General features: G+C 40.0%; 1 protein-coding gene across 1 annotated transcript; it reads right to left on the bottom strand.

The window, feature by feature from the left end:
* Positions 1–598: 598 nt before the first annotated feature.
* On the bottom strand, positions 599–13,800 carry nudt21 (nudix hydrolase 21). The gene is made up of 7 exons (XM_020531221.2): positions 13,521–13,800; positions 8,631–8,831; positions 7,303–7,366; positions 6,659–6,748; positions 5,073–5,148; positions 2,919–3,033; positions 599–886 (listed from the first exon to the last, which is right to left on the bottom strand). The coding sequence occupies exons 1-7, from the start codon at positions 13,631–13,633 to the stop codon at positions 865–867; spliced, it is 681 nt and encodes a 226-aa protein (XP_020386810.1). The 5' UTR covers positions 13,634–13,800; the 3' UTR covers positions 599–864.
* Between the last annotated feature and the right edge of the window lie 246 nt (positions 13,801–14,046).

The following is a 14,046-nucleotide window of genomic DNA, read 5'->3' as shown; positions in this document are numbered from 1 at the left end:
GGTTCATTTGCTGTCAGGACCATGATTTTTTCATAACCCATGCAACTTCAATGGCTTACTCCACTTCAAATTGCTCATCACCCCCATTTGTAATTAAATTTTTGTTGTCAAAAAAAAAAAAATGTTGCTCATTTCTGAACATAGCTTGATGACAGTCTATTTGACCTTTACTGTGGCACTGGTTGAAAATAATTTTAATTTTCAGAATAACAAACATTAAGTTATACACAGACCCTGCAGCAACTTGCAAAGTTCCACAAACAGTCAGATCATTTACACACTTCAAAAATGCTGTCTGAAGCAGCAGATAGGGGTTTGTAAAATAGGCAAGCATTAACATCCCAACCAACAATGTAAAACCTGAGTAAGAGCCCCAAAACTGATCATAAATCAGACAATATCTCTACAAGGCTAAAAGGTGACCAAGAAAACTACTGTTTCAAAAGGGTAGACGATGAAACCGTGTTCCTATCATAGAAACTAAACAGCAGAATCAGTTGAGAGTTATAAGTCCAAAGGTTGAATGCTACGTCCATTTACAAAACAGGATGAAATACAAAAAAAACCATGAATTTTAGTCAATTAAAAACACATTATGTATCCTTCTCCATTTAATAAAGTAGAAAATGCAAACAGTTACACAAGAGCAGAAATTTTCTAAAAAACGTGCTAGTTAAGTTTGTCTTCAATTATTGTAGAGTTGAACAAAGCATCAGCCAAATCAGGGCAAGTGCTGCAAAAAAAATGCGACTGGCATGGACTCTAATCGTCAATGGCTGATGGAATTCACAGTTGAAGAAGATGTTCAAGGAAACTTGACCTACTTGGGCCATCATGATCGCATGTTGGGCATCTCCATAAACTTCAGTTATAAATAAAATTAAACCTAGAATGCAAATGAAAAATGTTTCAGATACATTGAAATTGCATGCAAAGAATTTTCTTTTCTTGAAGTATGAACAACTTAAAGAATAAACCCATGTGTGTTTTTAAACTGATTCTAAAGTCTTGGAAGTTGCCTGACTGCAAGCTCTGTAAAAGCCAACCTGACTTGAAATGGAAACCTGAAATCAGCTATACTGCTTACAGGAATGGTTTTAAACTTTGACAAGAAAGAAGTTTAAAGGGTAGCAAAATACTTTGATTTTGGAAATTGGAAACATACGCAGAATGCTGTAACTCTTTAAATATGTCAAAACTCAAGAGGTTACTGTTTCTCTCCATAGATACGACCAGACCTGCTGAAATTTCTCCAGCACTTGTTTGTCACAAGTTTTAAAAATGTTTTCCATTTGCACAAGAAATGGACGGTTAAAGGTTGACGACTTGCTCGCCAAGCTGGCTTGTTTTCGTTCAGACATTTCGTCACATGCTAGGTGACATAATCAGTGAGGCTGCCAACGAAGCGATGTTGTTCTACTCCATTTGGAATTTATACTATCCAGTCCGTTGTGGCGATAAGTGTCATTTCTGGTTGGTATCTGGGGTCCAATTCGATATGTTGGTTGATTGAAGTATGGATGGAGAACCATGCCTCTGAGAATTCCCACGTGTGGCTATGTTTGGCTTGGGATACTATGGTTACATTGTCCCAGTTAAACAAATGGCCTTTATTTGTCCAACTGTACTGATATTAATGAACGTTTTTCGTGTCATTTTGCTGCTAGCTGACATTCATTTATTCGGATGGTGAGTTTCCTTCCTGTCCGTCAGATGTAATGTTTGTGGCAGTCGTTGCATCATATTTTGCAAACCAAGTTGGCTCCACGTGTTGTGGGAATGGCGTCTTAAATTCGAGTGTTTTTCGTAGAATGGACGTGGGCATGTGGGCCACCGTGATTCCTAGTGGTCTTAGGTACAGTTGTACCTATACAAAATCTCCGCTATGAACGGATATCCCTGCAACTTCATCCGCAGATGCCTACTAAACAGACAATAACAGGAGGGCACAGTATGCCTTAACATGTTGGCCACACTGTCCTACATCCAGAACCGACAAGGAGACTCCTAATACAGCTAGGAATCACGGTAGCCCACATGTCCATGGCCATTCTACGACAAACAAACACTCAAGGATTAAAGACCCCATTCCCACAACATGCAGAACCAACTTGGTTTGCAAAATATCATGCAACAACTGCCACAAACATTACATTGGACAGACAGGAAGGAAACTAGTCGCCAGAATACATGAATGTCAGCTAGCAGCTAAATGACATGATGAATGTTCCTTAATATCAGTATACTCGGACAACGAAGGCCATCAGTTTAACTGGGACAATGTAACCACAGTAGCGCAAGCCAAACATGGACACGCACAGGAATTCCTAGAGGCATGGTTCTCCACCCATACTTCAAAATCAACAAACAAATGGAATTGGACCCCATATACAAACCCATACAGATCAAAACCAGAAATGACACTACTTGCCACAACGGACCAGACAGTATAAATTCCAAGTGGAGTAGAACAACATTGCTTTAGAGGCCTCACTGATGTCGTCACCTGGCATCGTGACGAAACGTTTGAACACTAACAAACCAGCTCTGCGAGCAAGTCAGCAACCTCATCCACAACCCAAGTTACAAATCTTTGTTAAAACTTTATGTGGTTATTAAGTTGTAAAAAGGAGATTTCTGTGGTCAAATAGACAAACTGGAACGTGGTGCTTACAATGTTCCAGGAAAGCCTCCCTCCAAACCTCCGCCCAACTTTTATTGCTAAAATGTGCAAGTCAATGTAGACAAAATTCATGACTAGCACATCAGTTAAAACCATTTCTATAAAAAGTTGCTTTCGACTTTTCCCTAATGCAAAATCTGTCCTGATGCCCTTTCCCAGGGTGTACCCAACTATGAGTTTTAAGCAATCTGTAGATCTCAAACAGCAACATGTCCACCAATTCTATTCTTCATACCTGCTCAAAAGCTGAGGAAGACTGGAGATGATGGGTCCATAACCTGGTGCATTGTCATAAAGCTCAAATAATGGTGCAGCAACCAATTTGTAATTCTTTGGTACTGCAAACAGGGCTGTAAATCAAAACAGATTATTAAAAACCACCAAAACCAAAGCATGTGTCACAAGTATAGTTACTGCATATTTATTAAAAAATAGTAAAGACAGCAGCCCAAGACTTGCAGGAAAGCAAGTTAATATGTGCTGTGCATGATCAAGCCAATTCAGTCAAACTGACGACACCCCTTAACTTGCTGTACCTGTGCAATAAACCCCACTGCTGGAAGCTTGAGCTTAGTTTAAAAGCTCTTTTTTTTTTTTCTTTATTCATTCACAGGATGAGGGCATCACTAGCTAGGTGGCGTTTATTCCCTGTCCCTAATTGCCCAGAGGGCAATTAAGAGTCAACCACATTGCGGGTCTGGAGTCACATGTAGGCCAGACCAGGTAAGGATTGCAGTTTCCTTCCCTAAAGGACATTAGTGAACCAGATGGGTTTTTCCAACAATCGACAATGGATTCATGGTCATCATTAGATTCTTAATTCCAGATATTTATTGAATTCAAATTCCACCATCTGTCATGGTGGGATTCGAACCTGGGTCCCCAGAACATCAGAGACAACAAGGTGCAGAGCTGGATGAACACAGCAGGCTAAGCAGCATCATAGGAGCAGAAAGGCTTACGTTTCGGGCCTAGACCCTTCATCTGGGTCTCTGGATTAATATTCCAGCGATAATACCACTAAGCCATTGCCTCCCTGGATGCACATTATATTCTTATGTTAAAATACTGCAACATGAATCAACTATTCCAGCTCACAGGAAGGATTTAAATTAGCATGCATTATTCTTGCTTGGAGTAAATTCAAAATTTGAGTTCCTTTGCTTTGTCTCATTCCAATTTTATTTTCCTTTCTGCGCTCAATTCAAATTTAATTCATCCCTCAAATTCACTTCTTCTCATCATTCCTGTTTCTTTCACCAATGAGATTTAGTTTTATGAATGACGGGACTAAAGCCCAAAACTAGCTCACACTTCCAGCAACTGACAAGCCACGAAGTTTGTGTTGGTCTGCCAAAAGTGAAAAAACTACACAAGCATGGCCTCTACCATTTGGGTTAAGAAATAATTGAACTGTAACCTAAGCTACCATGTTGGTCTGTTAAGAGATTGCACTAATGACTCAATTTTAATTGTATCCCTTCCTGAAAGTTCTCCACAGATAAATCTTAGTAGTTTTGCTTTGGAAACTGGATATACAAATGTTCCAAAACTCAAGGCAGCCATACATCTGGCGGACACAAAAATAGCCAAATCCCATATTTAATTGATGCTGAGCCATTTGAACCCAGCCAAGGCAGCATTCTTGGGGTAGGTAACAGTTAGAAGTAACCAGGATTTCACCACTGCCAGCACAGAAACCTTTTGGAGAGAAGCAAGAAGAGAATTTGCTTTGGCTGCAATGTTCACAAATCAGTCTGCAGGTAATCACAGCCATCAAGTGACGACTACTTAGTGAGTCAGAGCAGCTGTAAAACATTACCAGGGCTAAGGGGTTGAGAGAGATCAAGTGTCAGAAAGACATCATGATTTATTGATTTGATGGCATTTAATGGGGCAGATAGGAAGGTGGATCCTGATAGCAGACGACGTCACATTGACAATATCAGCAAGGACTCACTGGCAGAATCCTTCAGTCAGAAGTTCAAGTTCAAATAAGTTTCCAAATAACCTACAAATATAACCAATACCGAATTCATTGCAATACTGAGGCAGCACTGCATCAGAAAATGCCATTTTACAAATAAGTGATTTGATCAAACACTCAGGGGCTTGGTCAAAGATCAAGGGATTATTTGATCAATAGCACAGGACTTTAAGTATCATGGCTAACAGTCCTTTACAACCAGTGACATTAAAAGACATTTATTGCACAGCTATGTCTGCTGAACAGCAGTGTTTGAATTATTAATTCACTTTAAATGCTTGGAGGTGATGAATGTTACTTTGTTGATCATTTAGATCTTATATTAATATTTTCATCTGAAGTACACCTTCAAGCTACCAGACAGCATGTGGGTGCAATCACACATTCTGTCTCATGATTTACCTTTCTCTTGAAGTTGCACTAAAAACAGCTTCTTATGCTCTTTGGGTTTGGTGATGTGAGCCGGAATGTAGGGATACTGCAGGAAATGGAAAAACAATGTTAAGGACGGTACACATGTAGGTAATGCTCGAGATTTCTTGCATTAGAGAAAGGTTCACAGATAATTCATGAGTGCTGAACCATATGATCCATTAATTACAGGACAAATGAACAAATACTTTCTATTAGTAGAAGATAAAGTAATATTACACACAGCCCCTCAACTCAAAGCTGTTTGACTAATCATGTCTCCCCCAATCTGGTTTGTACCAAAAGCTCCAAGGTGTTTAAAAAAAAATGCATCATCATTTTACAATGTCAGGAATCACAGAACTGCTCTCAACAATTTAGTTCCACTCAACACTGAAGGGTGAAATCACTGTCATATTATAGGTATTTTTTTCCACAAGGTATGTTGCTACCGTATGTGTGAATGGCATCCAAAACAAAATCCCTTATTGGTTCAACTGAAAGTGTGGTCTCCTAGAACAAGCATGCAGGAAATTGAATATCAGAACTAGAGTAGAAAAAGTAGTTTAAATAGTCAACTTATTTGCTCAAGGAGCCGAGGTTCATGCCTGTTCTTTGCCAAATACCTCAGAGGGCAGCCATAGTCATAGTCCTTGGTTCCAAGAGCCTGCATGCAGAGTGGGTATTAATTACCTTGACAGCTCTACACCAAAATCACTGCAAACCCAAAGTGTCCCAAGAAAATGCGCAGGGAGACAATGGAAAAATGAACATGTTGAGTGATAAACAAAGAGCCGCAGGTGAAAATGACTCCGTAGAGAGAAACCATTATTAGCTGGCATGTTGTCTCTCGAATGCAGATATAAAACTTGCATTATAAAGGCTCTGGGTCAAGGTGGACCTGGCAAAAACCACAGTAGAAACTCTTAAAATCAGCAGGTAAAATGATAAACAATATGAACAAAGACAACCACCCCAGGACGGGATTGGAATAATTGTGCTATTTTCCTTTTTGTGGTTAGGGAAAGGTTGGTGGTTGCATTGAAAACTCATGACAAGAGTACATCAGTGCAGGATAGGATCAAGTACTAATCCACAATAAAAATGCATACAATTTAAAATGTTTTCAAAACATTGTTAAAAGACACTATTGGAAGTTTGCCAGTTGTTTATGCCTCTGCATCATACTGATTCAATTGCCTCAGCTATTGAGAATCAGTTGTGCAAGTGAATGGGAAAGTGTAAAAGACCACATTCCTTTCTTAAAAAAAAAGTGAGTCTGATTTTTAATGTTAAGAGGAACACATGGAACTCAACCAGTTCAGTTAACTAGTGTTTACTGCAAAAGAAAAAGAATGTCCACTGTTCCTGTCACATACAACCAGTTAAACTCAAGTGAGGCTAGAAAGCTCAAAAATAAACTCATTTTGGTTGCATATCTCAAGAAGCCAGGAAATAGCACAAGCTGATATACCCAATGCTTCCTGCCACATCTCAATGCAAATGCCTTGTCGTGATTTAAAGATGATTTTACAGCTTTTAGTATTATCCCAGGTATGCTAAAATTCTGCACTCACCTGGGGGGGCTCAAAGTTGGGTCTCCACCAGTTGCCAATGCAGTCATCGATTACCCAGTCTTGCTGGACACCATCTTGGCGACCCAAGATCTGTGGAAATACAGTTCAATGTACTTTCACATCTCCCCAACCTCAGATTCTCCTTGCATCAAATTACAATTTTCATTTTAGGCCACTCGAAGTGGTTTTATTGGGTGCTTTCACTTGAAAGTCTGCCATTTTCTCTCCCAGAAAAATTAACAACAGTTATAGAGTTAACACATCCATTCTTTGTTCTACAAATCTTCTTTTTGTACTTCTACTTCCATTTTACTATTTCTCCACTCATGAGCAAAAAAAAGTGTGAAACAACATTTTTACCAAACAGCACACATTAGGTTGGAAACAATGTTTCACAGTAGAAGATACAAGGTTCTCATGCAGACAGCAAATTTCCACAAGCGTACAAGAGTCTAAATCTGAAATTTAGGTAATGAGCCACTCAAAGTAGTACAATAAGCAGACAAAACATTATTCAGGTCTCATTTAATCTTCTGACTGAAGTTCAATACCAGACAGAAAACCTAGTCAGGCACTAACCAGATACTTCAGTACATGCACCACTCAACACATGGAATATATCCAAGTAAGCACAGGTTCTGTACCTCTGTCATTAGACGCTTCAGACCCTCAACCTCATCTTCTCCAGGGTTCAGCTCGCCACCAGGTCTAAAACCCACAAAACAAAACAAGATGGAATTACCATTGTAAATTTAAACAAACAACAAAAACGGGGAGGTTGATAAACTACTTTCCCACTTCAAAAAGCAGTCATGAAAACCATCCTTACATCAGGTTACATTTGTAATTTGGGAATGCAGAACAAGCTTTACAACTACACATTAATTTTCATTCATTGGTGTTAATTTGCATAATTTCTCCTTAAGGGGAAAGGCAAATAGAAGAGAAAACATTCAAGAAAAAGACACACACCATTTCCTCCCTAATTTTTTTTTTTTTTTTAGGTATCCAAAGCACATGATCAAGCTGAAAGACACGTGCCTCAGCTAGGAGTATTTTCCTCAAATGGAAACCTGAAAAATATCCACTCAATGAGGCAGATCTATGCCTCGTTTCAATTTTGGTTTAAATAGTGTATTCTCTCCCACACCGGGAGATGTGCATTCTGGTTGTGAATTCTCCTGCCAGAAAGTTGATAGCCAATTCGATTCAGTTGGGCTTTTTAAAAAAAAAAAAAAAAAAAAAATCAGACAACAGGTTAAAATTAGTTTGCTCACAACCCTTGGTGGCATATAATGCATAAATCCCCTAAGAGGAACAGTTACAGTAAATTCCACCTGCACCATTTGGAAACACTCTACAATGTACAGTCATAATGAGCATAACCCATCACACTCAGCAGGTTAGTCAGCATCTGTGATGAGGTATCAGATTGTTTCTGGCATTAACCCAGTTGATGAAGTGTCCAACAAAAATCAAAAATGGTGACTGACCTGCTTAGTTTTTATTTTAAAAATTGGGAATAAAGTAGCTGCCTCCAACACTCCAAGTTTTGACACCTAATAGATTACTGGCTATTCTTAGTATTGCTTACCCATATGTTCATCACCAGGCATCAATTGTGAAACCTTCGTCTAACTCTGGATTCTTGTGCAAATTCCCACAGAGTATTTCAGACCACCATTACTGGCTGTGCCTGTGACAGTCTAGGCCTCAAGTTTCAATTTCTTTCCTAAAACATTTACCATTCAACTGTAGTTTAAGTGGCTCCTCACAGCTGCTCTCCCTGACCAAATCTTCTATGGCTCTGGTAAATGTTACCATATTGAGATCCTGTATTAGGTTACTTTCCTAAATTAGTGAAACAGTTTAATAAGCTGTTTGAAACCTTTTAGTCAGTATTTATCCCTATGACCTATGGCAAGATCACATTTTTCCTTTTTAAAAGTTGCTAATTACTGTCCACACTTACAGTTTGAAGAAGGTTGTCCCCAGCTGTAATAGCAATACGTGTGGAAGTCTGTGCTCATGCACAATCAGAACACCTTCTACAGTGCGCCGCATACCAATTTTCTCGAACTCCTCCCGCATGCGCTGAAATCGGGCTGCCACAGAGCAGTCCTTCTCATACAAAGGCTCTTTGGTACCAAAGGTGTAGTTAGTCAGTGGATACCTGCAGAAAGATTTCCCGTAATAGTTATATGACAATGAAAGTGTAATTACCATTTGCTTGGTGACAAATTCAAGAAATAACTGTACTAACACTAAATGAATGAACCTAGATTCAGCACAGGTTTGAAGCCTGCCACAGCATACATTGGAATTTGCATTTAATAATTATCCGGATTTAAGAATTTAAAGACGACTATGAAACAATTGCTGAGGGTTGGAAATAAATAACAGGCTCATTATTGTCCTTCAAGAAAGGAAATTTGCCACCCTCAACTAATCTGGCCTACATGTGACTCAAGCCCCACAGAAATATGGTTCACTCAACTACCTTCTGAAATGGCCTAGCAAGCCATAAAGTCTGCCTACAGCACATGGGCTGCAGCTCACCACTTTTGAGAAAGGCAACTAGGGCCAAGCGATAAATGCTGGCCAGCCAGTGAGGTCCATCTGAATAAAAAAAACGTTGAGCCAGCCTAGATTATTCTGGGAGGAAGGCTATTTACAAATCAGAATGACATACCAACTCCTTACTGATATTAACATCTACTCAATGGAAATTCAGCAATGCGATCTGAACTATTCCACTCATGCAGAACAAACTCAGATAAAAGATTGCAAGTCAGATACATAAAATTTCTGATTTGACTGAGCTCCCATTATTAGATGTGACTCTGCCCTTACACATTAAATAATTGCCCATTAAATAATTCAGAATCTAAAACGAATTACACATGAAACAAGTGTAAGGTCAGACTCCGTAAAATAGATTTACACGTGTAGGAGCTACATGTTAATACAAAGGACTCAGGTAATATGATCTCTCACACACTCCTTTTTATTTAGGAAAAGTCATGGCGATTGCTCATCTCTGCTGCATTTCCATGGCAACACCTTGAATAGAGTCCATTGGCCTAGTTTGATAACCAAGACTGACAGTTAACTGTTGTTGCATTATCTCCAGGCCAACTGATGGCAGGAAAGGAGAACCAGTATCCTCTTCAAAGCATTGCAGACGTCAGTGTCCGGCATTCTAGTCCAGGCCTGACATATGCAAGACAGAAACTTGGACTTCCTAGTCTCCTTTCATCAATACACTCAGCAGTTTTTATTACCATGGAGGCCGACACAACAACAAGAAGCAGGAGTAAGCAATTCGGCCCCTGAAATCAGCTCCAGCATTGAAATAGGACATGGCTGATCTCAACTGTGCCTCAGTTCCCGTTTCCTGTATGTTCCATATAATCTTTCAATCTATTAATAAATTATAAATCTGTCTACCTCCATACTTATTCAGTGCCCTGGGGTCCACCACACTCTAGGGGTAGTAAATTCTGCAGATTTACAACCTTTTAGACAAGTAATGCCTTTCATCTGTTTTAAATCTACCATCCCTTAGCCTAAAACCATGACCTGTCACTCTAGATTTTCCCATGTGGAGCAAGGTCTGTTCTACATTTACTTTGAGATATAAAATGCTAAAGGGGATTCACAATTAGACCGCCTCATTTTTAAACTCTACTAAGCTTAGACCTAAACTGTCTCAATCTCAGACGTTGTTGACTTGCTCGCCGAGCTGGCTTGTTTTTGTTCAGATGTTTCGTCACTATGCTTGGTGACATCAGTGGAGCCTCCGATGAAGCGATGTTATTCTACTCTGCTTGGAATTTATACCGTCCAGTCCATTATGATAAGTACTGTCATTTCTAGTTTTGATCTGTATGGGTTCGTATATGGGGTCCAATTGTATACGTTTATTGATTGAAGTATGGGTGGAGAACCATGCCTCTAGGAATTCCCATGTCTCAATTTTTCTTCACACAAGAAATCCCTCATCTCTGGAATCAAATCTAAATGAACTCCTCTGAACTGCTTCCAATGCACATATATATCTCAAGTAGGGGGTGGGACAAAACTACTCAATACTCCACGTGAAGTCTCAACAATGCTGCAACTGCACGAGGCAACACTTCCTACCTTTTATGATCTATTCCTTTAACAATAAGTACCAAAACTCCATTTGCCTTCCTTATTACCTTTGGTACACACATGCTGTGATTCGCGTACAAGGTCACTCAGATCTCATGCACCAAAGCATGCTAGATTTCTCTCCATTTAGATACTAAGTTGCCTTTCTATTATTGCAAACAAAATGGATAACTTCACACTGAGGTAAAGAAAACACAATAGCAGCTCATGATGCATGGTACATTACAAAGCCTCTTCCTCTACTCTTACCGTTTCCCATATCTCAAAGTACAGTATCCAGCTGTAGAAACTGACATTTCAAAAGCACCCAACATGATTTAATATAAATTCTGCACTTCATTCTGCACAACAGCAATATATTTAAACAGAGGCTGACATCAGTGCCCCAGCTAAGGTCAAAGTCACAGTCACTGGAAGAAGAATGTTATCACATCAGTATCAACAGATTAGTTAGACTGCAATCATTTAGATATTGGCAGGAAGGAGAGGTAATATTTTGTCATCATTCAAAAATGGTTATTCACTCAAAGGGTTATGGCATGAGATCAAGAGCCCCCACAGAAATTCAGCTAGTGACAAGTACAAATTGCTGCTTGGTTGCAACGTCATTCATGGGCACGAACTTCCAACAGCCACAAATGAATAAGCGTTTGGGCAAGATATTAAATAAGTGGTCGTGCATGCACTTCCAGTTAGTGTGCTATTGATCAAAAGCTTAATAGACTAGCCACATAAATACAGCAGCTGTAAGAGCAGGTCCAAGGTTTCTCACAGCCTGTTCACCATCTATAAGTCAGAGTGTAATGGAATTTTTTAAAAAATTTGTTGTTAACAGGATGAGGGTGTCATAGGCTAGGCAGCATTTATTGCCCATCCCTAATTGCCCAGAGGGCAGTTCAGAGTCAACTACATTGCTGTGGGTCTGGAGTCACATGTAGGCCAGACCAGATAAGGATGGCATGGCAGTTTCCTTCCCTAAAGGACATTGGTGAATCAGATGGGTTTTTCTAACAATTGACAATGGATTCATGGTCATCACAAGATTCTCAATTCCAGATATTTCATTGAATTCAAATTCCACCATCTGCCATGGTGGGATTTGAACCCGGATCTCCAGAATGTTATCTGGGTCTCCGAATTAACAGTCCAGCAAAAGTACCACTAGGCTATCACCTCCCCTTGTTCCACTTGCCTGGAATGAACAAAACTTCAATATGAAAGCAGCTAGCCATCATCTGAGATGGCACGGATCACTTACTTGGCACCTATCAGATGCAATGGTAGCAATGCATCCTTTGACTAAATCTTCAGAACCACTTCTACCACCTGGGAGAACCAGGGCAAAGGATCACTTCTACGAGCAAAGTCTCACACCATCCTGACCTCAAGAGTAGGATAATAGGTCAGCACAACATGGTGGGCCAAAGGGCCTGTACTGTGCTGTACTATTCTATGTTCGAAACTAACACACAGCTTCTTCACTACCACTGCATGCAAAACTGAGAACTCCTATCCAAATAGCACTGTCTCAAAAAGAAAAAAAAAAGTTTTACAAACATTCAAGGCAGTGGCTAAATCTCAAGAAGAAAGGTTACACACTTGAAAATTCAAATTAACAGTGCTGATTAACCTACAAATGCCCAACTTTAGTTTATCGTAACAGTTTAATGTCTTCAGTGCCTGTGGCTTGATTTGCATATACTCCCTCATTTACTGTTTTACAGTAGACTTAGGTACCCAGTAGACAATTTAATGCCATAATCTAGGAAACCTGTGAGTACCAAAGACACCACAGAAATAGGTGATATTAACAAAGCTCAAATATTCCACTACAGCTGCTTGACTAGACTACATCAAGAATACACTTTACCACTTTACACTATAAAGAACAAATCAGCTTCACCGGAACAAGTAAATTGGCCTCTAGGCCAGAGATATTATCTGACATTTCTTTTTTCATATTTTTGTTTTTACTCAAGAATTCTAAATTAGTTGCAAAGTTCATAGATAAATTTGAAACAATCCTCTGAAACACTGCCATTTCACACGCCATTGTGTGAGTAATTTCCACTCGTTTCACTGCTATCCAATTACTTTACTGGAGTAAGTCCAATAAACTATTTCCATTCGTTAACTTTCAAATTACTAGGCTGAAGACACATGGCTAGATACAAACAAATAATTCACGAGATCAGACAACTACAGAAACCGGTTCATGTCAGACAGACTTAAAATGAACAAAATCTCAATATTAACTCTGTACTTGAACGCTGGAACACCCCAAAAAAGAATGAAACTGCGGGGACCTGAAGCGAACATCCAGGACCAACCTCAACACATTATAACGATAGAGATAACAAGGTGTAGAGCTGTATGAACACAGCAGACCAAGCAGCATCAGAGGAGCAGGAAGGCTGACGATTCGGGCCTAGACCCTTCTTCAGAAAAATTTTCTGCTGTGTTCATCCAGCTCTACACCTTGTTATCTCAGATTCTCCAGCATCTGCAGTTCCTACTATCTCTGATACATTATAACAATAATTACTATTGAAGACAAGTCATTACTCAAATCCACACGGTATTCGAGAATGGGATTCTGTCTGCAATTTTTTTAAACTCTAAATATACTATTCTCAAGTTCACATGACTCTAGTTCGATAGAGGTATATACAGAATCCAGTGTATTGGACCTGTGGTTACTCACAGGTTGATGGTCCTCTCCAGGGTTAGCGGCTTTGCCTGCAAGTACTTATTCCCATATTGAGAGACTCCGCGGGGCCAGCCCGCCTGCGAGCGGCTCGGCGGAACCACAGACATAGCAACAAGCTGATGAAAGGCACGGGCCGCAGTGCAGCACCGGGAATGGGTTCTCTCTCTCTCTCTCACACACACACACACACACACACAGGGATTAACAAGGCCGCCTTCGCGCTTTAACCCGAAATCTACGTTTCCAGGTCAGGGAACACTTCCGGGTCAGGGAAAAGCGCTCGGTAGGGGGCAGTATCACAGGAGTGGGCGTCCGGCCAGTCTGAGGGGGAAGGTCTGTCTTGTTTCTAAGTGGCCGAGATGTCCGTGCTGACAGAAGCATGTCCGGGAAGTCGCTGAAAGGAAATTTTTTAAAAAATGCTGGCGATCATAGCGCCTCAAGCAGCATCCATGGAGATAAAGCAAGCTAACGTTTCGAGTCTAGATGACTCCTCATCTGAGCTGAAGTCAAGTGGGGGGGG

Source organism: Rhincodon typus, chromosome 15 (assembly GCF_021869965.1).
Source record: "Rhincodon typus isolate 14 chromosome 15, sRhiTyp1.1, whole genome shotgun sequence".
NCBI lineage: Eukaryota > Metazoa > Chordata > Chondrichthyes > Orectolobiformes > Rhincodontidae > Rhincodon > Rhincodon typus.
Note: the sequence above shows the minus strand (reverse complement) of the source record. Positions and strands in the feature narration are given on the sequence as shown.